This window comes from Trichosurus vulpecula, chromosome 6 (genome assembly GCF_011100635.1).
Source record: "Trichosurus vulpecula isolate mTriVul1 chromosome 6, mTriVul1.pri, whole genome shotgun sequence".
In the NCBI taxonomy this organism is placed as follows: domain Eukaryota; kingdom Metazoa; phylum Chordata; class Mammalia; order Diprotodontia; family Phalangeridae; genus Trichosurus; species Trichosurus vulpecula.
The window spans coordinates 108,681,630-108,706,667 of NC_050578.1; the positions used below are offsets into that span (position 1 = coordinate 108,681,630).

The following is a 25,038-nucleotide window of genomic DNA, read 5'->3' on the forward strand; positions in this document are numbered from 1 at the left end:
CTTCTTGCTTTCGCCCTCTTTCTCCCTTTCAGCCTATGCTAGAGAGAGAGAGAGAGAGAGAGAGAGAGAGAGAGAGAGAGAGAGAGAGAGAGAGAGAGAGAGAGAGAGAGAGAGAGAGAGAGAGAGAGAGAGAGAGAGAGAGAGAGAGAGAGAGAGAGAGAGAGAGAGAGCGAGAGCGAGCTGTGAGCTCGGCTGCTGCCGCTGCTGCCCTTTGATCCCTGCATTAGTGTTAGGGGCTTGGAGACACACAGAGAGCGGCCATAGACACCGCCGCACCAGGGCTCATTATCTACCCCACACATAACACACACACAAGCATAGGACCTACACATACACACACACAGACACCACTAAGCAGATCCATTGAAGAATATATACGATCGGGGACAAGCCAGGTGCACGACCAAAAAAAAAAAAAAAAAGGAGGGGGGGAGAGGTTGGAAAGGAAAAAAAAAAAGAAAGAAAAGAAGAAAACCCCTCTTCTGGCTTCAGGAGACCAGCTTCAACCCACTGCCCAGGGCTGCGAGAAGGGATTCCCCCTGCTCTGCTCTCTCCCGGCTCCCCGCCTGCCTCGCCTGCCGCTGCCCGGGTTTGCCTCGGTGCCCCCACGGGGGTTTTATTTGATCTCCCATTACCCAAGGAGGAGAATGTGAGAAAAGGGGGAAAATGCCCAGGAGGAAGCAGGAGCAGCCCAAGCGCCTTCCCTCACGTAAGTCATCCCTTCCCCACCTCCTCCCGTGCCATTTTCTCGGGTCCCCCCCCCTCCCCTCTGCAGCCTCCTCCGTTGTTTTCTGCATTAGTTTAGGGTTACAGAGGTGAAGCTGACAAAGACACAGCCTGGGTTATTCCTCTCTTAGGTCTGTGCTGAGGCAGCCATGTTGGTGATGATCAGCCCTGTGCCCTTTCTATTCTCTCTCTTTTTTTCTTTCTCTCGCCCCCCTCTTTTTTTTTTCCCCTGGCGATCGTGTTCTCTCCTCCCCCCATCCCTTCTCTCTGCCCCTCCTGGCTCCGGGTAGCGGGTGGGAGGGGGCAAGAGCAGGAAGGGGGAGCCCTATGGATGCCGGGGGGGCGGTTATTCTTTCTTGGGGGGTGGGAAAGGTTGGAGTCGTTGAAAAAAATTCTTGGTGTCTCTCCCGTGCCCAGGGGCGCGGGGTGCTGGGGCAGGGCGGAACGCGGGGGGGGGGGGGCAGGGGGCAGGGATGGCGCTGGGGGGGATGCCTGGAGCGGGGTGAGGGGGGGGGGCAGCAGCGCGGTCGGTCTTGTCTGGTACGGAATCAATCGCGAGGTCCGTCTCCGGCTAAAGGTTGCGCCTGGGTTGGTCGGCCCAGGAGCCGCGGGCGGCGGCAGCAGGAGGAGGAGAAGGAGGAGGAGGAAGAAGGGAGTCAGGGGGAGGGCGAGGCGGCGAGCGGCTGAAGAGGGTGTGGGGGCACCCCGCGCACACATAGACACACACACCCCGCTGGGGCGGCTGCTGCCACCGCTGTTGCGGTGTGTGGTGGAGGTGGAGGTGGCAGGGGTGGGTGTGGGTGCCTAGGGTTGGTGGGGGGGGCGCTACTGCCGCCGCCGCTGCTGCAGGGCACAGAGGTCTGACTGGTGCCAGGGGTGAAGGTGGTAGGGGACTGGCGGATGGTGGGCGCAGCCTGAGGGACTGTGGGAGGCGAACCGAGTGGATCGTGGCATGCGAGGTCCCTGCAGAGCAGAGTCGAGTGGAAGGAGGAGGGAAGGAGGGGAGGGGAGCCGAGGGAGGCAGGGATCCTGGCCGCAATAAAATGCAGGGTCAGTCGGATCAGACTGAGCCAGCCTAGAGTCGGGCTTTTAGTGCTGCCCCCCCCCCCCCCAAGACTAGAGCAGAGTCCAGGACTAAAGTGCATCACAGTCTCCAGCGCCTGCAGGCAAGGCAGCCACACACTCCTCTCTGACACGACCTGGTCCCCCTTCCCCTCCTCCACCCGGCGCCCCCTCCCGCCCTTCCTCCTCCTCTTTTCTTTGAAACACTGTTAACTTCCCCCTACTCGTACCCCTTCATCCCCTGCTTTCTCTCCTTTCCAACTTATCCCCCCCCCCCCCCCATCTTTCTTGGCTTTTGCATTTAAGTGCTAGGAGATGCTAAAAGTGAAGGAGGGAGAAGCAACTAAAAATATCCCCCCCGGGGCGGCCGCCGGGCTTCGTGAATGTAGGGAAGGAGGGGGCAGGGGAAAAGGCGTGGGGCGGGGTGACTGGGAGGGAGGGGAGGAGGGGACTCGGGAGGAGCCGAAGGGAGGGGTTCGGGGGGAAGGGGAAGGGTCATTTATGCTCTCCTTCCCCCTTGCCCCCCCAACCCCTCAGGGCAGAGCGCGGGTTCTCTGCCCTCGCCTGCCCAGCCCGGAGGTCGGAGGAGAAGAACGGGGCCGAGCCCCAGTGCCTATGTGTCAGAGAGACGTGGTCGGTCACCTGAAGTTCATGGAGGGTGGGGGAAGGGTTAAGGTTATGGTGTCTCGAGCTCAGCCTGAGTGTGTGTGTGTGTGTGTGTGTGTGTGTGTGTGTGTGTTTCCGCTGCAGACTGGGAGTGCGATCGATCACCCCCTCGCGAACCAGTTGTGTTGGTGTCTAAAGGGGGATAAGGGGGTGGGGTGAAAGCTGCTGCCCCGTCTATCCGGCGCGCCCCCTCCCCCGGCCCGGCCCTGCTCTGCTCCGCCCTCCCGGACCCCGGGCCACCCAGGCCAAAGCCGGAGTGGCGAGAAATCGCACTAGCAGCCAGCCAGCCAGCCAGCCCAGTCGCTCCACAAATATTTCTCTTTCTTTCTCCTTCCCGGTACGCCGGAGTCGGCGCACAGGGCTCGGGTTGTGCTTTTTTCTCCCCCCTTCCTTGAAAAAAAAAATAAATAAAATTGCCCCTGTGCAGTCCTTTCTTCGTCTGCCCGCTAGAGGTTCTGAGTATAATATCACATATGTCATATATATGCACATAAAACTCAACCCACAGGCAGCCGTGTGTGAGTGTGTGTGTGTGTGTGTGTGTGTAGGAAAATTCGGCGTGTGCATATTTCTGTGCACTGGGTAAGAGAAGAGAGAAAGAGAGTTTTGTCGGCGTGCACTCAGTCCTCGCAGAGAACTTGCAGCAGCAGTCACGGCAGCCAGAGTGCAGGGAAGTGTGTTTGCACATGGCTGCCTTTCTCCAGTTCACCACAGTTTTTAAGGAATGGGTGGGAGGGTGTGTGGGTGTCTCTAGGTGGGAGGGAGGAGAGTTTTAATCCTTGTCCCTGAGCAGTCCTAGGGCTTTGGTCTTCCTTGCAAACTTCCCCGCTGCTTCTTAACTTTGGAAGCTTTTATTAACTTGTATGTGAATAGAAAGATGGGAGGGGAGAGAATTTGTTCTCCCCCACTCCCCTTTTCTGAGGGGGGTTAGAGGGAGGGTGGAAGAGGAGAAGAGATTTATCTGTTTCTCCTGCGACAGAGCTGGAAAGCCAACACACATTTCTGTGTGTGGAGCATTCAGGCAGCTGCAGACTGCCCCGCTGGTGACCTTGACCCTGACCCGGTGCGACTACCCTCTCTGTCTCTGAGGACTGAGAGGAAATTCAGTCTCCATTTTAGCTCGCTCATGGTGGGCCCGTCTCCTGTACATTCGTGGCTGGTGATTGTCAGGTTTTGGGAACTGCCTCTCGCACCCTGATCCTTAATGAATAGTGTTATCCACTCACTTTAAAAATATACCCTCCCCCTACTCACCTCCCACCTCCCCCCTCCCTTTAAGCTAAAAAGCAAACGTTTGCTGAGGAAGCTGCTACCTTTTAGATGCATTGTAAATGTTCCTCCAGGTTCTTAAAGAGAAAGCTTAATTTGCCAAGCTTTTCCACTTACCTTTGCTTAGAATGGGTTTTTGTTGATACTTTCTTAGTGTAGTTTATACACGTTTCAGAAGCAATTTGCTTTTGGACTAAGAGGTATCTCTAGGCAAATGATTGTATTCTGTCATTCAGTCCCAATTGTAAAACACAACTGAGTATTCAGTGATGCCTGGGAAACTGTTGCAGTGGTTTAGGGATATAATAAATATTGACGTTGGTAAAAATTAGTGTTAATGTGCATTTAATGTGAAATATTGTGATTCTCAGTTCCTTTCCTAATGCTAAAATTGATTCCTGGGAGGAGGGAGTAATCTAATTTTTTTAGTCCTCTAAGCAGACACTTCTTATGTATTCCATCAAAAGTTAGGGGAAAGTTATGGCCAGCCCAGTAATTAAAGCAATGCTGGAAGAATTTATATACCAAATTTTTAAGATGTTATTGAGCACAGGGAAAACTTTCAAATCACTTCTAAATGGCAGGGGGGGGGGGCAGGTAAGGATTGCAACTGACCTCAAAGAACCGTTCTGGGGCTTTTTTTTTTTTTTTGGAATCACGACCAATCAGCAAGAAAATCTCAACACAAACAAAAGAAAGAATTAGAACCAGTGAGATATCTCCAAAGTCTCTCCCCCTCCCCCCCATCCTAAATTGTATTTTAAAAGCCTGACTACATGAAAAGGTAGCGAGGTGGTTATTAAATAACTATGCTAACAAACATGGAGTGTTTGAGACAATTGATTCTAAGCACTTTTCAATCTTAAGTTTTATATATTTGTGTATTAATATTATTACTTTATTATTCTACTTATTGAGGCTTTCTGCACACATATCTAAGGAATCATAGAAATCTCAAAGTTTTGGTCTGGAAAGTTCTCCGCACAAATATTGCATTATTCACTGGTGATCTTTGTCTATAAGATGACAAAGCTGGAATATGCCGTTTTGGACAGTTAACAAACCTGAACATGGTCCTTAGAAGCCCAGAATAGTTTAGCTCTTAGTTATCTTTCATTGAGTGTGGACCTGATTCCCTGAATTGGAGTTAGGACTGGCCCCAGACTCCCAGGAATTCCCTTAATCTGGGACCAGCTTCCATATGTTGGATGCCACTCTCCTCCAGATCTACACCCATGGGGACTGAGTCTAAGCCATAAGCTTCGGTGATTGGCTCTCCTCTACCTCTTCCCTCCCTCCCCCTAACCTAATTGTTATACTTCTGGTTTATATATTAGGGCAATTATTCACTCCTGGGCTCCTGAAATGACTTGTTTTGGCTTCAGGATATAGGCTTAGTACACCACTGAGAACAAAGTAGGCACCCCCCAAAATTTAATGGTGATTCATTCCTCCTGTTTATAGAGCATTTGGCAAAACTTACTCGAGGAAGGGTGTTTGGCCTGTCCTTGTTTGGTGGCAGCTTAAAAAATTCTACTTGGACTAGGTCTGTTTTTCCCTAGGCTAGACTTGGCCTAGAGCGGTAATTGTCCTTTTAAATAGGAATAGAATGCTGTTACTGCTGGTGGCATTTCTGTTCTGGGAAAGTTCTTACCTTCTGAGTCTACCAAATTCTCACTTAGGTTAGCCTGGGACAGTCTTTTACCTCACATCTCTAAATGGCACACTTAAAAAACTGTGGATCAGCTTGTCATCTTACCTTGACAGTAGAGATTAAAAAAAAAAAATCCTACATCTAGTATCTAGCAAAGTGCCCACATAGTAGGCACTTAATACATTCATGCTGATTGATTAATAGGGGTAGGGATGAAGCCCGAGTTTTTTTTCTCCTTACATCCAATAGCATCTATATTTATTCTTGGTTCCACACTTTAAAAACTGTATTTGGAATCTGAGGAGCTGAGTTGGGGTTCTAGCTCTAACACAACTCTGCTCACTGTGGAACCTTGGTCATTTGACCTCTCCGAGGCTCATTTTCCTCAATTATAAAATGAGTGGTTTTCTGAGGGCCCCTTCTAGGTCTATGATTCTAGAATTCACATTAGCTTTAACTCACACATAAGCTTGGATCACTGTTGTCTTTATCACCACAGTTTTGTCTAATACCTGCTCCTAGTGGGGAACAAGAAAGGAAAGTTTTTTTTTTTTCAAAATGCAGGTTTTTAAATACTCTTGCGTTGTTTACTCATTCATAGGTACAGGATACATAGTATGCTTTGGGGACTTTGATTTCTAAGAGAGCTCTTCTTATCTTTCAAAAGACCTAAGGCAAACTATAGAAATAAAATGGGCGCCTATTTATGAATAGAAAGGCATGCTTGTCTGGAGGCCTTAGTGTCAGGAAAGCCTGGGTTTGAGTTCTGCCACTGGCTCATAATAGTTATGTGCCACTGATTCATAATAGTGACTTCATCTCTCACTGGTCCAGACAGCTCTCTAAGATTCATATGAGTTCCCCAAACTGATGAAATCACAAATTTGAAATAAAAATCTAAAGAGTAAGTCATAGGCACATAGTACTATCGGATAGACACAATCTTTAGTTCTGCTTCCTTACTGAATGATATTGGCAAGAAATGTTGATTTGGAGTCTTAACAGAGTTAAAATGTTGTGTTGTCTCTGGTGATCCCACTGAATAGCAGTGTGGGTTGAGGCACTGGAATGATCTATGGGTTCTCTACCTAAAAGAATCTTTATGTTTTCTTTCTTTTTAAAAACATAACAGAGAAAGCAAAGGATTCAAGATTAAACGAGAGAAACAATTCATAGTCATAGCCCTCCTAATACTTCAAAATAGTTTCTAATAAAAAAAATTGATTTCTAATTTCTTACCTGGTTACAGTCATCACACCCTGAGAATCACACTGTTGGTGTGAGTTGACAAGTCTCTCTGTACATAGCGCTAATAAATCACACTGGTAAAGCATAAATTGGACAGCCCTAGGCCAGTGCTAAAGCTCATGGTGCCATTTAGGATTTTAGAAGCTTTGAATGACACCTATTAGTAGATTTCCAAGGGAGGTGGAAAAGCTCTGTCTCTGGAGACGTGTAAAATTAGATGGATGGCCTGGAAAAAACACCTCACACACCTAAGACCTGTCCTGAGTCAACAGGGTGACCAAGCAGGCATTTTCTGAGGTTATAAATTTGTTGAAAATACCAATACTAGTCACTTTAACCTCAATGTATTTTTCTAGCAGTCAAGCATATGTTAAACACCTACTGTGTGTCAAACACTGGTGGGCAAGGGGATACAGATATAAAAAAGAACGAACAAATGTCTGTCTGGGCTGGGTAGCTTAGGTGGTTGCGTAGGCTGTGGATGAGATCTGTGATATGGGTCGAATCCTTATATGGAGCCGTTTTCCCCAAGAGGACAGTTCTGTTCCTTGTCCAGAGTTTGAGTAGTAATCCTGGCTAACCTAATTGTTCCTTTGGTCACAAAGGAAACCTGGTGCGAGGTTGTGGGTGATAGCTCTGGACAGAGATTCTCCTACTGGAAAAATCCCATTGACTCTTAGCCTTTCAGTGGTGGTCCCTGATGTTGTCTTGTGCTGTGGAGGACCTCCTGCTCATGAAGTGAAGGCATTTCATTCTTTAGCTGTATATAGGAAAATAATTGCAGCTCCTCTCTTTCCAAAAAATCATTTCCCATCTCCTGTTTTCTCCTTGTTTGCATTGAGTTGTTGGGATAGAAGATGGGACAAAATAAACATAACAGGCAGGAGATGATCTATTTGTTCTGAGTAATATATTAGTAATTTTCTATAATTTAATCAGACCAGATACCAGAACAAGATAATGAGAGGGTGACCTACAAAATAGGACTTTTGGGGAGTTAAAGGGTTTCTAACCTGAATTTTTACAGTACCATGCACTGTGGTGCAGGGAGCCATACATTCGGTTTTCTACCTTTCATTGAAAAGGAATCTAGGCGCAAGCCTCGTTATGATAGCTAATGCCTAGAATCTCTTTAGGATTGCAGCTTAGTTAAGCCCCTCTGGAGGCTCACTCTATCGAGGTGTGTATTTTGTAAATAATGATCCCATGCCCTGTTTCTGATATGCTATTTTCTGTCACCTAGTTTGCCAGGTGTAGTCCAGTAATTCATACCATTTAGGACTAAGTGTACAAAACACTTCATGGTGCGTAGAAACTGAAATATCTACTGTCATATTTTATAAGAAAATGATGTGCAAAGGGCAGACTTCAAAAATAGCTAACAGTCCGTGATGGACTCAAGTTTTCAGTCTCTCTTTCCTCTCCTTTTTATGGGCAAGCCTGGTATTTTCATCCCATGTTGGTAAATTACATTTTTACGATATTAAAGTATAGTACCCGCCTAGATGCTGGAGGAGAGAGGTCCTGTAAGGTGACTGTTATCATTCCCCAAGGCCTACCTTTTAGGGAGACTTTCTGCAGCTATAATGGCATTTCATAAATTAAAAGCCAGCCTTGGGGCTTGAAACTGATCCTAAGATGCATGTGCACATATTGCTGGATATCTTGTGAAAACAGCCCCCACATATATACACACACCCATGCCGGACTGTATCTAATTTTATAAAATGTACAGTGATACACACCCACCCATGGGTCTGAGATCAGAATGTGGCCTTTTGCAGCTCTGGCCTTTTGCAGACTGATTCAGGGTTATATTAAATGTAGCAGATTCTGCCCTTCCTAAAAAGGATATTGTTTGCCAGTCCCCCACCCCTCTTTTAAAAATACTACCACATTGTTGTAGTTCAGGAGTGAACTGACTCTTAAATGACTGGTTAAGGTTATCCAGCCTTTACCTCTCTGTTTTTTTTAAGGAAATCTTGATTCAGCTTAGTTAAATTTATGAGCTGGGTGGGCCAGACGGAGGCAGGGGGGGCGGGGAGGGGGCAGTATGTGCCTTCCTATGGGGCTCTGGCTTAAAAACAAAAAACCCAGACCCTAAAATAACCTCCCATTCCCATTCCTTCTGATATTCCCTAGATAGGTTAGATAAGTAGTTAGGAGACACACACACACAGACAGGGAAAGAAAGAGACAGACAGACACATACACACAGACAGGCACAGAGAGACAGAGGGAGTGAGAGAGGGAGAGAGAGAGAGAGAGAGAGAGAGAGAGAGAGAGAGAGAACAAGAGTCAGAGTCTTCAAAGATGACCTGAAAGAAGGTCAGAGAAAAAAACAATCTTTTCCATGATGGATCAGCATTTTGCTTATCTGGGCTTTTGAAGAAACTACTGTACTAGTTAGTGGAAGGTGATAAATTTTCTCAAATTATGCAGAGGCCGTCTTAGTGATGTGATTTGGCGTTACCAGCTTTAATTTTTGTTAATGAGTGGGAGAAAGTATCACTTGGGATATTGCATTCATTCTCCTGGATGTTCTCTGCCGAATAGCATGAAACTAAAGTAACAATGTAGAACTAACATGCTTTAAGTGCACATTAAGTTTTAATTCAGTGCCATAATCCACTTTGCCATTAGTTTGTAAGTAGTTCTAAACTACAATGTGGTTTGTGTGCTTGTGTGTATACAGTTTTTTGCTTTTATGTTTTATTTTTTCTTGGATTCCATTAATCTGTATGATGTAACAATAGAGTAGATGGGAATAACTAACTGACCTTGGGTCAATCACTTGAACTTCTCTGAAATTCAAGTTTTGCAGCAGTAAAATGACAGGGCTGGACCAGCTATCCTTTGAGTTTGCTTTCAGCTCTAAACCTATGATCCTAATTCCTTTATAATACCATTGTTGGGGTAACTGAGTAATTTAAGAAAACATACTAGGTCTGTGATTTAGTATTTAGGTCCTAGTAAATTTCCTAAAGTGAACAAAAGTGAAAGAATTTGCACAGAGTCACACAGCTATTAAGGATCTTTTTTGAACTCAGGTCTTCCTACCTATTACAGCATTAAGTTTTGCATTGTGCCAGGCTGCTGCTGTTAATAAAATATACTTTTTTGGGGGGCCTTAGACTTATGATTTCATTGTTGTGTGTAAAGCCAGTCTTTCAATAAACATTTATTAAATGTCTACTGTCTTCTAAGCCCTGTGCTAATCACCAAGTATACAAAGAAAGGGAAAAGACAGTCTCTGTTTTCAAAAAATTCACCGTCTGGTGGTGGAGACAACATGAAAAATACTATGTACAGACAAGCTATAAAAGGGATAAATTGGAAACAATTAACAGAGGGGAGGCACTAGAATGAAGAGGTTTTGGGAAGGGCTTTCTAGAGGAAGTGGGATTTTAGCTGGGACTTGTAGGAAGCCAGGAGGCAGAGATGAGGGAGAACATTCCAGGCATGGGGAACAGCTAGAGAAAATCTCTGGAATTGGGAGATGGAGTATCATGTATGAGGAGCACCAAAAAGTCCAGGGACATTGGATCCCTCTCTCTCTCTGTGTGTGTATGTGTGTGTGTGTGTGTGTGTGTGTGTGTGTGTGTGTGTGTGTGTGTGTGTTGTTCCTGGAAGAGATAGGGAGCCTGTAGAGTCTGGTGAGAAGGGACACCCATGTTCAGACCAGCAATTTGGAAATATCACTTTGACGGTTGATGGAGGATAGACTATAGTGGGGAGAGATTTGTCACAAAGAGACCCACCAGTAATCTATTGCACTAGTCTAGGCCTGAGGTGAAAAGGGAGAACTTCCAAGGTGGAAAATGCCTCCACTAATATAGATCAGCAACTCATCTGTAAACTTACAGTTTTAGAGAATTGTCTAGGACACTAAGAATTTTAAGTGCTTTGATCAGAATCACGTAGCTGGTATGTATCAGAAGCCAGTTTTGTTCCCAGGTCTTCTTGACCCTAAGATGGGCCCTCTATCATATTTTTCTATACTGTCTATAATATATGGTAGTGTCTGTGTGTTATGTGTGTATAGGGCATTCCAAAAGTAGTCTTCATGTAGTTTTAAGCTATTAAAACTATATATGTGTATACATTTATGTATGTACATGTATATGTTACAATACATTTGTGTATTTATACATATACATAATATATATGTGTGTATATGTATACACACATATATAATATATACTTATAACTAACTTCCTGATGTAAAGTGTTCCGATATAGAGTATGGACCAATGCATACCTTCTTTATTAACTAACCATATTACATCACACTTTTACTTTCTAGCAGTGTTTGTGATGAAACAATTTGACCTATAATATATCTGGATCCTGTAATAATGATTTAACATGATTGTAGTGTTGCTAGAATGATCAGCTTTCTTTCAGGAAAGGGATGAAGTCATCACTGGGGCTGTTATATCCAGTGAAACATATATTCTATGACATAGTTCCCAATAGCTCCATGGTTTGGGGTCAGTGGAATTGTGGATATTGATCCTAGAAAACCAGACCTTTGCAACTTGAAAATCCCCTGTCCTGGTCCTCTGGTCTATTATGTCTTCTGCCTAGTAGTAAAGCTATCACTTCATAGGTGAAGCATTTTGGTAGAGTGATCTATGAGAACTCGCCCTGCCAGCCAATAGTGTTTTGTTTCTCTTGGGGATTTGAGACCAGGATCTTTGACATCAGACCAGGCAAAGGGTAACAAAATGGGTCCATGTCCAATGACACATTCAGGGGTCAGAAATATCTACTCCATGTGGAGAGAACTGCCTTTCTGTAATGGCCTAGAATTATGAGGAGTTTTCTAATCCTTGCTCATTTGGCCCTGCTTGTTAACCCGGAGCAATCCTCTCTGGGCCACAGAAAACAGCTGTCTTTGGTAAGAAACAAATTGTGGCAGAACCAAGGCTTAAATAAGCTTCCCTTTTAATATGCTACCATAATTCCTCCTTTCTAGTGACAGAGAAACAACAAATAATATTTTTTTTGAGTTCTGATCTGGCCTCAAGAAAAAGGAGAATCAAAATAGAGTTAGCTGGTCTCTGACATTTATATGATAAGGGAAATTCCATGAAATAGAAATAGAAATGCCACCTAAACCTTGGTGTCTGAATCTACTAGAATTCTGGGAATGAACCAGGGGGAAGAAGTGCTTGGCAATGAGTAAATGAACAAATGAAGAGGTAAAACATTTTCTTTTAATGGGAGAATTGATGTGCTCCTCTCTATCTATATTGTGAAAAGTTAGAGACATGAACCGGAGATGTCTCATTTAGAGAAATGACACATTCCAGTAACACTGGTGTTGTCATCCTTACTCAGCATCCATTCATTCAGCAAGCATGTGCAAAGCACATACTAGGTCTACAGAATTAGGTTTTTTGTTTGGTTTTTAAATCTTTTTTTTTTTTTTTTTTTTTTGGAGAGAGGAAGGAGGAAGTGATTGTTCATGAACTAAAAAGCATTTGGGGAAGGCTTTTTAGAGAAAATAAACATTAAGCTAGGTCTTGAAAGAACTGATAGACATAAGGAGCTACAAAAAAGGAGTGAGGATCTTCCAGGCAGAGGGAATGTCATGAGCAAAATGTATTTTAGTAAGATAATAAGAAAGTTGGCTTGGCTTGGGTGAAGAAGTTGGGTCAGTGATGGAAATAAGAGAGGAGGATGAAAAAGTTTTGTTTGGAGAAGAGAAGACAGGTTAAGGGGAGAACTTTTACAGAAAAAGTCTATAGATTTAATTTGATAGGTATTGGGCCACCAGAGCTGATAGGTTCTTTCATGGCATTGAAGATAGTATTTGAGCAAATGAAACATCCACATTCAGATCCAGTTGCTGTGTTGATTTTCTTTGGTTGGTTATGCTTAGTTGTTACAAGGGTTTGAAGCATGTGTGTGTGTGTGTGTGTGTGTGTGTGTGTGTGTGTGTGTGTGTGTATGTGTGTATGTGTGTGTGAAAGAGGAGGGGGAGAGGGAGAGAAAGAGAGGGAGAGAGAGACAGAGAGAGTGTGGAGGGTGTAAAGTAGTGGGTAGTGATAGAGAAGCTCTCAAATGAAGAAAAGTATCAATAAAACTAAAACATACAAAAGAAAATGAAAAAAGTTTGGAGGGGACACAAACATGGCAATTTTATTACTACCTTTTAAATTTTAATATACACTTTAAAAAACTTACTTTAGCAGAAGTTTCTTGGTTCATGCACAGTCCTTTTCTTTGTATTTTTTAAATGTTTGAGCTTGTGGCTGATGATTAAATTGATAATAAAGAGAAAAATGGAAAAAGAAAGCTCTTCTAAAGTGAAATGGGCTGCCCGGAGAGGTGCTGGGACATTCTCCTCCTACCTGGGCACATCTCATTAGAGGTTTTCTAATGAAGGCTATTCAGGTAGGTGGTGGACTAGAAGGCCTTAGGGCCCTTCCAACTTAGGTTCTGTGAGTCTGGGAAAAAAAATTTTTAAAGATTATCTTCCAATTAATTAATTATTTTCCAGTTAGTTGTTTATGAGATGAACTAAGTGAGAAGGCATTCTAGTTGGGAGGACTTGTCTGAGACTTAAATACCAGCCCAGGTGGGAGGTAATGAGACCCTGAATTAGGGTTGCAGAAATGAGTGTAGAGGGGAAGGAAAGTGAATTCCAGAGACAACATCAAGAAGAAACAGAAAGATTAGGTGACATGATTGGATGTGTGGGTGAAAGAGTCTAGAACCAGAAATAACATAAGGTCAGAAGGGTGGAGATGGGAAGAATCAAACATTGCACATTAAGCAGCATCTCTAGTTCACTACCCCTCTCTGCAATTCAGAGGCTAGTTTCATTGCTCTTGCAGTGTCTGGAATCTCAATGTTCTACTTACCCAGCGGTGATCAGTTTGGGAACACTGACCTATGCTGTCTAAACTGATGGGAGACTGGTTTATATTTTTTTTAAAAGTTATATTTTCCAATGAGAAATAGTGCTTTCCAGTAAGAGTATACGGAATGTATACTCAGTATACCATGCTCAAGCATGGTATAGTAGAAAGAAGCCTAGCTCTGGAGTTCAAGACCTTAGTTAAAATCCTTGCTGGGGAGTTTTGTTACCTATGTGACATGGAGCAATCCATTTAGGTCTCCTAAGCTGCCATTTCCTCAGCTCTAAAATCAGAGAGTTAGATGGCTTTTGAGGACCCTTCTACTTCTAGATCTCGGAGGTATCTTTATAGATCAGCCAACCCCAACCAGCCATGTGCTCTTTGAGGTTGGGGGCTCAGTAATTATAACTCACATCTCTGTAGTGCTTAAAAAGGCTCTAAAAACACCTTCACAGCCTTGTGAGATCAACTGTAAGAGTTTTAGTATTCCCATTTAGCAAATGAAATGGTGAAGTTCAGAGAAGTGAGACAACTTGTCCAGAGTCCCAATAGTTCACCATTAAGTGTTAGATCTAATATTTGAACTCAGTTCTCTTGACTCAAGGTCCAGTGGTCGTTCCACTCTACCAGGCTGTGTCCTCACAATAGTATGTATAGGTTCTTATCATTTAGAGCTGGGAGAGAATCAGTGTCCAACAAAGAGATCACTTTACGGATGATGACATTGAGGCATAAGAGGGACAGCAACTTACCAAGAGTCACATGGGCAGGAAGTAGCTGCGCCAGGGTTCAAACTCAGTTCTTCTGACATAAAATCCAGTGCTCTTTCTACCATAGTGGAAATCTGAGTGATCAATCCTAGAGATATTGGCAAGTGTTATTCTGCATACCAATGATATTTGGAACTATTGGAGTTATACAAGTTCTTTAGGTAATGAGTGTGTGTATACAAATATACATGTGTATGTATACGTGCACGTGTATATATGCACAATACACATTTATGTATATACATGTGTATATGTATGTGTATATGCACATACACATGTATGTGGTGTGTGTGTGTGTGTGTGTGTGTGTGTGTGTGTGTGTGAAGAACAAGAGGAAGCCAAGAACTGAACATTAATTAAAGGGCTACATGCCATTCATCGCTCTCTTTCTTTCCTGAATTGTAATTTCTCATACACAAGTTTCTCTCACTCAAGATTACATGACTGTGATCAGAACTGAGCTCCCTCCCCTTTTTCATATGGATAGTTATAGCATTTAATAGAGTTGGGCAGCCAGATCCATTGCTGCTTGCCATTTAAAACTCGAGCCCTTAAGTTTGAGGCTTCAGGACACATATAACAAATGAATTCCCTTGTTTGTAATAATCCATAAACTTGGAGTTCTGTATATTGCATTTTCTTAGAAAGTTGGATACCTGTAGTGTTGGATACTAGACTCAAGCCAATTAGACATAGGAATTAAGCTTGACCTTTCCTGCTAACTAGTCAGCAAATGTTTATGGAGTATGCATTAGGGCCTGAGAACTCCGCGTGCTTTACCACCTTGTGGGCGCTAAAGAGAATTAAGCACAACAAGGCTGCTTCAAATGAGCTCACCTGCCCTTACTTTCGTTTCTAGATGGCTTCTGAGGACCCTCCCAGTTCTAGAGCTATGAAGTGGGTCTTTCAGCTCTAGATCTATATATTCGAAGGTGAAATTGATGTTTAAAATGTTTTTCCTTATCTCTTTTAAAAATACAAACTCCCTGTTGGCTCTGGATCACTGGACCTTACAGTTCAGCCTGCCCTTGTTCCCAAGCTGTCTTAGCTTGTTACTTTTCAAAATGAGGAAACTGAGGCCCAGAGTCATTTAAGTGACTTGTCCGTGGTTGCTTGGGCTGCTGTGACCAAAGATGCTGCTTCTGTTCTATTGGATAGCCCGTACAGCAGCTTAGCCTGGTAGACAGGCACGCAGGCTGTGTGGGCAGTCATCTCACTTTCTACAGAAAAGGAAACTGAGTCTCAAGGGGAAGTGACTTGCCCGGGGTCAGATACAAAGGAAGTGTGAGAAGTGGGCATCACTCAGATCTGGAACTTTAAAACCAGGATTCATCATCTCTGTCAAGCCCTGTAGATCAACTTGAATTTCTTTGGTGGGGAGAAGGAGGAGACGGGTAGTCCCAACATGCGATTTCATTTTGCGGTAGACTCCTGGTATAGAAATCTCTGCCACCGGTGTAGAGTAGCAGCTTGTCAGCCAGCACCCCAAAGCCTTGCTGGCCTGGTTAGAGGTTAAGTGAATTGTCTACACTTCCATAGTCACCTCATGTCAGAGACAGGATTTGAACCCAATTCTTCCTTACTCCAAGGCCATCATACGCCTTCCCAAAATATAAGATGAATTATGGGCTCACATTTATATAGCACTTTAAGGTTTAAAAGCACTTTCCTCACAAGCACTCTGCTAGGCAAATAGTATGAGCATGTTATTCCCACTTCATAGGTGAGGAGAGAGGCTCAGAGAAATTGTGCCCTTCGCATAGCTGGCACTGAGAAAATGGTTGAATTGCGCTGGTTCCCACTATAAATAAATGTCAGGACTAGGGATTTGAGCCCAGGTTTCTCTCCACTCTGGGACTACTGCCTTTTCTACTCTACTTTCTACATGAGATGGGTTTGCATACAGCACCATATACGAATTCACATTATTTTCTCACACCAAAAACTGTGAGGTAGCAAGTATCACTATCCCCATTCAACAAATGGGTGAACTGAAGCCCAGAGAGCCGGTAATCTCAGCAGAATTTAGTCCCTGTTTTCTGACTGCAATTCCTGTGATCTTTTCATGCTGTCTCTCATTCCTCATTAGTAATACCTTCAAGATTTCTAATAAGAGTCTATAGATCCAGGTCCTGAAGGTACCTTAGAGACCATCTCTAGTCCAGGGGTGAGGAATCTTTGGCCTTGAAGCCACCTATGTCCCTCTAGACTTCAAGTGCACCGCTTTGAATGAATCCAATCTTCTTCTATGAAGTTTGGATTCAGTCAAAGGGCCACACTTGACAACTCTCAGAGGGACACAGGTGGCCTCAAGGCTGCAGGTTCCCTACCCCTGGTCTAGTCCCAACCCCATCATTTTGCTAAGGAGGAAACTGGCACCACTGAGGTAAGTGATTGGTCCGAAGTCACATAGGTGATAGTATGTGGCAGATTTGGGATTCAAACTCAGGTCTTCTGATTCCAAATACAGTGTTAATTAATTAATTAATTAAATTATAATGATGAGTTAATTAATTAAAAATCTTTATGTTCAATGAAATATGCCTGTATTCAAATAAAAATTCAGGAATTTTACATGCCCCCAAAATGCTGTGGGAAGGAGATAGAACTAAGTAAGACAATCAAGGGATGTAAACGAAGACCACCCCCACGCCAAACGGATGAAACAATCACAATCCTGGAGCCTAGCTGTTGTCTTTTGGAGGCTGGGTCTCTCCAGCCAGATCGTTTACTCTGTCAATGGATTTGTAAATAGCACTAGAGCTTATCTAACCAAAGTTCCTCTTCTCTCTGCAGGGCTGGGAGGGTGGGGGGCCTCCCCCCCAAACTTCTGTTTGTAAAGTACTTTATGAATTATCTGTGAAAAAAGAGTTATCCAAAAAGAAGCCTTTCTGCTGTGGCACCCATCACTCTGATTTTTAGCCTATTTTCATTGTAATTATCATGTCGAAGTCCATCTTTATTATTTCTGAGAAATGGACCACATATGCCATTGGAGCATCAGCACTGAAGGAGAACCCCATCGAATCTCTCCCAGTTAGAAATCTCAACAAGCTTCCTTCTGTACTCAGTTGAAGGAGATTTCCCTACTAGGACCCTAGAAATGTGGGAAATCAGACTCAGTCTGACTTTAGTTTGCCTTAGTCTTCTCATTAGTGGTTTTACCAAGAGGTGAGCATAGAGAAAAATAAAAGGAGTTGCTCCTTAAGTGAGTTAATTCAGGTTACTTGTTAGCAGCTTTGGTTCAAGATTTGGTATGTGAATAGGTAGAAGTTATTGATTTGAGTTTTTTAGTTTTTTGTCTTGAATTTTCATTTTTCAAGGAGATCCCTGCCCCTCATCATGGATAATGTTGAGAGGGTGGGGTTAGCCATGAAGCTGGTTTATCCTGAAAAGTCTGACAGTTCAATTTTTTCCCCTAGAGCCCGGCATGGAGGCAGGCATCATCAATGTCCTTGGTGAGGGAGGAAAGATGCCCATTCCAGCTGTACTTTCTGCTGGGATTTCATTTTAATCCTAAACAAAAATCAAGAAAAGCTCCCTTGCTAAGTCTCAGCTGCCCTAAGGCCACTTCCTCTCCTCATCCTTATGTATTTTTAGTAAATAAAGGACTTACTGTGTGTGGCTTTTTTTTTGGCAGGCAGTTTATTTTTGACTATAACATGTTTCATTACATGGCGCATGATGTCAATGTATGCATGTGGGGGCTTTCTCTTCAGCCAGAAGCTAGAGGCCCCTTACTGTTTCCTAGACTACAGCTTGGTTAAGTAGATTTGTTGGGTTTTTTTTTAATAGTTGTCATTGCTTTGATATTTCTTTTTAAGTTCTGCTTGGATCTGTTAAGCAGCTTCTGAAAATTTAAATTGTTTGAGAATGAATGGTACAGACTGCAACAGGTATTGGTGATGTTGAGATGAAAACATTTATACAAGAAGAAATAAAAGTCAGGGAAGCAGATAATCGACCGATTTATCAACCTTAGCAGACAATTTTTCTGATAATGATGTGGTAGCCATGGTAAATTTACTTCTGATTGCTTAAGGGGACAGATCCTATGTGCTGTATGCGACATGGAAGGCCAGTACTTTCAAGTGAATGGGTGAAGGAGCAGAAATCAATCTGTAGATTAACCAGTGTTACTTTGGGTCCTAGGCTGGCCTTTTGGCAAGTGGTATGCTTAGGCTATGCTTTAAGCCATTTCTTACTCTTCTTCCCTTAACCAGAACATTCTATTTTAGTGCTGATTTTTTTTTTCAAAAGGGAGGAGGTTCTGGAGTCTTCATAGTCATTTTAGGATTAGAAGGTCTCCCTTGTTTGACATCTTGCTTAGGAAAAAAAAAAATCTTTTGTCTTAGAGGTTTGCTTAAAGTACAGAGATGAATCTCAGAAACAGCTAAGTTCTAAAGCTTCAGACAGGCACGGGGCTGCAGTCCATTAGCAGCTAGTACAGCGCTGTCTGAGGACATTTCTTACTGTAGTCAGTGAATTTTGGTGATTGACAGTGTGACCTCTAGTCCATGGAACACTATTCTGTTCATTTCATTTAAGAACCTGAAGTATGAAAACAAAACCCCAAGCAGCCAAAAAAAGAAAAAAAGTCAGTCAATAAACATTTTTATTAAGTGCCTATTATGGTCCAAATAGGAGGCTAAGTGCTAGGAATTAAAAAAAAAGACTGTCCCTGCCCTCGAGGAGCTTACCATCTAATGGGAAGAAGACAACACATAGCAGGAAGCAGAAAAGTGGGCGGAAAGAGAGGGATGTTTATGGTATAAAATTCCAGAAGAGCGCTGCCATTTGGGACATGAAGAAATGGCTAGCCTGGGTACCTTCCTTAAATGTTATCACAGAGTGATAACTTACTTTTCTGACTGGAGAGCCCCTCAGCCCTCCCTGGGAGCTTATCTCCTTTTATTTGGCACCCTCCTCTCCCTCTAGATTCTAGCAGGCCTGATTATCTGGTTGTCAGGCCCACAGAAAGATTAGAAGCGGTGATGGGGCTGCTAAAGGCATATATACTAATAGCAGTGAAAAGTCAGAGCTACAAGGATGAAGACAGAAAAACAAAACAATATAAAACAATAAAAACAACTCAAAGTACAGCAGTCTAGGGCCATTTAATATAGTAGCAAATAGGTCTACCTATCCCAGGAGCTAGGGAAGGCATCATTATGCTGAAGCAGAGCACAATAATTTATGTTCCTAATGATGACCCTGAGTTACAAAGACCCAAGTTTAATTGTATTCACTGTGCTTTATTTTAAAAGACCAGCGTGGGTTAGTAAATGACAGCCAAGAATAAAAACCAAGTCTCCTAACTTCAAATTCGGGGCTTTTCTCATCCCATGATTGTGAGTATTTATTGAATATCAGGTTTATTCATAGCATCATCATGGATGTCCTATGGATAAGTATAGAGACATGGTTTTTGTCCATAAGGAATTTGAAAGAGCACGATTCCATGGTAGTATCTTGGACTGTTAGTCAAAAACCCTGGTTCCCAGTCTAAGCTTAGTTACTTGGTCTTGGACAGTAGTGATATTGTCACTGGGCCTCACTTTCTCATCTGTAAAAAGAGGGGAAATGGAAGTAGATGCTCTCAGACTCCAACTTTAACATTCTGTGATTTTGTTAAATGTACAGTTTTGCTGGGGAGATACGACATATATGAGACAGACAGAAAAAAAATACAAGACATTATATAATCAAGGGCTAAATTGTATAGTAGAGATAAAGATTATGAATGTTCTGAAAAAAAGGAGAAGGAGGAGAGACCAGTAATACGTTTTAGAAAAATTCCCATCAACAGAGGTTTAAAAAAGTTTTGCAGGTTAAAAGGGTAGGCATTTGTTGCCTGGAATATCCACTTATCTGGAGCACCTCATTCCCCACAGATGCTGGGTCAATGAAGCATCGAGGCATTTGAATTATCTTTCATGATCTGAAGATTCTTTGAATGACCTTAGAGCAAATCCCTTTATGCTTCAATTTTTCCCCTGGGTGTAGGGACAATAGAAGTGATACCATTTTCTTTGCTTTCTGGGGGGTATTGGACTTACCTCACCTGGGATGTGTTTAACGTTTTGGAGAAAGGCACTATGGAGCTTTTTATGTTTGAAGATCATTCCTTAGTATTGCTCCAGCCTGGGCAACCTCAGTCCATTCTGCCTCATTGTCACTCTCCCAGAATCACAAAGATTCTCAAAGTCTGAAGGGACCTCAAGTCCAATCCAGACAGCCTTGAACAAGAATCCTCTTTATGACATCCCTAGTAAATGACTGTTCAGCCTTTGCTTGAAAACCTTGGGAGAGGGGGATCCTGTTGCTTTCCAAGGCAGTCCATTCTACTTTGGGATATGTAGCTCAAATTGTTGGGAAAAATTCCTTTACCTTAAGCCATAATCTGTCCCTACCATGTCTGCACATTGCTTGTCTTTCTTCCTTTTGAGGAGGAGTAGAACAAGTCTAATCCTTTTCTCATGTACCTGAAGACATTTGTTGCATTCCCCCCAAGATCTTCTCCTCTCCAGGCTTAACTTCTTCCATTGCCTTTGTCCAGTCCTCAAAGCGGTATGATGGAATCAGGAAGATCTGAGTTCAAAATCTGCTTAGTAGCTGTGTGACCCCAAACAAGTTACCTTACCTCTATCATTCTCAGTTTCCTTACCTGGGAAATGAGGATGGTAATGGCACTTACCTCATAGGGTCGTTAGAATTTAATAAGACTACATATGTAAAGTGCTTTGCAAACTTGAAAGCGCTCTATAAATTCGATGATGATGAGAATATCTTAGCCAATATTTGCAACACGTTATTATAGAGTATGACCTGTATTAAGTTTTATTGTTACTTTTATTCTAATCAGAATCTTTAAAAATCTTAACACACAAACATTGGTGTATGACAGTACAGGACTTATGGCAGACTCACCCTGTCTTAAGTCACCCTTTTCTTCTCTCTGTGCCCAATATGGTACGTTTGCTTTAGAACGACTTACTTTTATCTAGCCCCAGTGCCCTGATGGCACCTTTTTCCCACCTGGATAGATGACAGGAATTTGGTTGTCTTGACGACCCTGGCAGTTTTAAATAACTAGCGGTTTTTATTGTCTTCTCTGGCAGCCTTGGCCGCAACTGGGTGCATCTAGGGGCATTGATGTTTCAGTAATCTCTAACTGAAGCATGCCACCTAAGACTGTTGCTCTGAACTGTGGAGCAGATTGTAATGCAACTACTTGCATACCTGAGATGGTGGCTGGAACCCAAAGAGCAAATGAAAAGCCTCTTGGTTTCAGGTACGAGTGTGTTGGGTGCCGGCTTGGAGGATGTGTTAATGAAGCCCATGTGTTAAAAATGGGCCAGTTTGCAGATGGGCCTTTAACTTGATGGCTAAGAGGGTGCAGAGAAATCTCAGCTTGATTTTGGTCTTAAAATATAATTTAAAAAATAATTTTTTTAAGTTCAAAACCAAGGAGTTAAAAGAAAATTAAGAGTTTCTTTTTAAATATTAAGGCACTGAGTTAAGCCACTTGTTCTTGACCATTTCTAGTATAGAGAATCCTTCTTTAATGTCAAAAAATTTCAGGCTAGACATGATAATAGTTGTACGATTAGCATCTATAATTGAGAAACTATATAATGTCCAAAAAACTGCTATGAATTTATGTAATTCAATGGAAAGAAATTTGACCCAGTAGTTAGGTACCTGTATTCAGTTCCTGTCTCTCACACTTCCTAATAGCATGACTTCCCTGCACCTTAGTTTCCTCATCTGTAGGAGGGAGTGGAACTAGAGAGCCTGTAGGATTTCTTCCTCAGATAATTGGGCAATGCATAGATTGCTGGGCCTGGAGTCAAGAAGACTTTAGTTCAAATCCTGCTTCAGACATTTATTAGCTCTGTGACCTTGGACAAGTCACCTCCTTCTCAATTTCCTCATTGTAAATTGGGCATAATAGCACCCTCCTTATGGGGCTGTTGTGAGGATCAAATTAGACAATATTTATAAAGTGTTTAGCACAGTTCCTGGCAAACAGTAGATGCTTAATAAATGCACATTCACTTCTCTTCCAGCTTGTAAATTGATGATCCTATGATGGTATATTTTATTAATCACTGTAGCATCTACATATGTTTGAAAATACTAATACTTATCCATTTCTGCCACATTATTTATTCAGTTGACAGCAGGTATGCTTGCTTATTTATTATATGGAATTACTTAATGAGCCTGCTGGGGCTGTTGTGCGACTTTTTAGAGCTCAGAAGTCTGGTTCAATCAAAGAAACTGTCAATCTTTGCTCTAGTTCTGCCTTCAGATTGTTTGGGTACTTCAATATAACAAGTTCAGAAAATCCCCTTTCACAAATGTATGTCATAGGGAAAAGGCTAAGGTACTTGAAATTCCCAGTTTTATTAGGTCATTTTGGGTACCCAGAACAGCTATGTAGCCAGAAGTCAGACAAGCGCCTTGGTCCTAAACATTCCCTTTAAAGAACTACTATATGAAGGTGCTATTAAACCAACTTGTTCTTTTGATGTCAAGCTGTGTTGGCATGCTAGGCCAGGAGTCAGAAAGATCTGGCTTCTAATTGCACTTCTGATATTTCTTAGCTGTGTGATGAAATTTCTCTGAGCCTCAGTTTCCTCAGCTGTTACGTGGGAATAGTGATACCTATAAAATGGGAATAAGACCATCCAAAAAGGATACTACCAATAATACTGTATAATACGGTTGGAACTTGAGGTTCGGGTGAGGTAATGTTCACAAGGAGCTTTGCAAACCTTAAAGTACTAGTTAAATTTCTGTTATTGTTTTTGTCAGCCAAGCACTGGGGAAAGTGTTTATGAAGGTGTGAAGTATTATTTGTCTCACTTGTTGGAAATCACCAAGTCTAGTAATTAAATGAGTTTCAAAAAATTTTCCATTAACTTCATCCATTAGGTCTTAATTGAGTCACTATGCAAAAACAGTACTAAGCATTGTATAAATTGTATTACACGGTATATTATTCTAAGTTATATTACATGGTTGTTGTCCTCAAGGAGTTTACAGTCTAGCAGAGAAATGAAGTCACTGCCTTACTAACTTAATTTTAGGTTAAAACTAGTTAAATAAGCTTTACTAACTTAATTTTCTTTTCTTTTTCCACTTCTTTTCTTGGGGAAGGGAAGCTAGTTTGTTTTCATGTCAATATAAATATTTTTGAAAATTGTTTCCATTTTAAAAAGAACTCTCTCATAAGCCGTTATCAGAATATGTGCAACACCAGCCAGACAACTGGGAAGAGAGCTGGCTTGGTCGCAACAGGTTGATACCAGAATATGGGCCAGTATGTTCTCTGCTTGTTAGGTGGGAAAATCAGTGTAGTAAGTATTCTTGTAGTGATGTACTAGAAGATGAATTAATAAATCAATTAAAAGGTGTCAGATGAAAATTAAGACGTTGGAGATCAAGCAACAAAATGCCATAGAATGGTTTCTCAGCCTGCTTTATATAAGCGATATAGCTACCTGTTTTCCAAACCATTAGGCAGTTAGGTGGTATGGCGGATAGGACTTTGGATCCAGAGGCTGGAAGACCTGGGTTCAAATCCAGCTTCAGACACTTACCAGCTGTGTGACCCTAAGCAATTTCATATAATCTCAGACTCAGTTTCCTAAACTGTAAAATAGAGATAATGATATCACTTTACAGGGTTGTTGTGAGAATAAAATGAAATATTATTTGTAAAACACTTTGCAAGCCTTAAAGCCTTATATAAATGCTATTATTATTACATAATTATATAAATGAGAGCTACTTTTATGATTATTCCTACTCCTCTGAGGACATGTTCTCTTCATAACTGGTTTTTAAGATGAATTTAGCTCAACTGATGGAAATGATTTGTAGGTCAGTATAGGGATAAGATGAAGATAGCTAGCATCTACCTCTATTTGTTTGCCCCTTGAATTTGTCATGGAAATCTGTGAGTTCCTTTTTCTCCGGGACTAGAATGCTCTAAGTCGAATGTGAGTTGTCTGAAATGTAGAGCTGTTCTCTAGTTGATTGAGGCTGTCAACCATAAAGGAAGTTGCAACATGAAAAAGCAATAGACTTTCTCTTCTGAGAATGTAGCAAGAGTTGTCAATCTCAAGTTACTGAGTTACTACTTTGAGAACTGAATTATAAATAAATGTGTTAGGTAGTGGACTTTTTAGTTGTTGTTTCTTCCCCAAAGGAGAAATATTAGCTACATTGAAATAACATTTACCTAGCCTTTTCCCCACATTCTGTGATTGTAACTGCCTCCATTCTCCATTCCTCTAGCTCCTGATTTTTATACCATACTGTGGTACGAAATTGACAAGGATTCACAAGAATTTGACAGTCAAAGACACATTTGGGTTAGAAAATTAGCAATGGAAATCATCTTTTTTCTCTTATTATTTTTTTCTCCTGGAGTTTAAAAATAATACATTTGCAAGGAAATTATTTACATTGGCTATTTACAGGTTTCCTTGGGAAGCTTTAGTTAAGAAAACCGTGAAGCTTGGGGTCGTCCTGCCATGTGAAGCATTTCCTGGACTGTTTTATCTCCTGTGTTGTATGATGAAGTGTGATGATTACTTGCTGGTTGACAGACAGGAAAATGGAGGTGTCTTGCTGCCCATGGGCATTTCGGATTTTGAAAGAGAGTCAAATGTCAAACCTTGTTTGTTCTAAAGTTTGTGGTGTCAAGCAAATTAATCTTCTGGACTGCAGGAATGCTTTGCTTTGAGATTCCTGA

At 42.2% G+C, this 25,038-nt stretch overlaps 1 protein-coding gene across 1 annotated transcript in view; it reads left to right on the plus strand.

Moving 5' to 3' along the window:
* The first annotated feature begins 371 nt into the window (after nt 1–371).
* ZNF827 (zinc finger protein 827) overlaps nt 372–25,038 on the plus strand; it is a 256,024-nt gene continuing 231,357 nt past the window's right edge. The window contains exon 1 of the mRNA XM_036764568.1: nt 372–709. Coding sequence (XP_036620463.1) covers nt 667–709 — 43 coding nt within the window. The 5' untranslated portion in view covers nt 372–666. The remainder of the gene's footprint in view (nt 710–25,038) is intronic.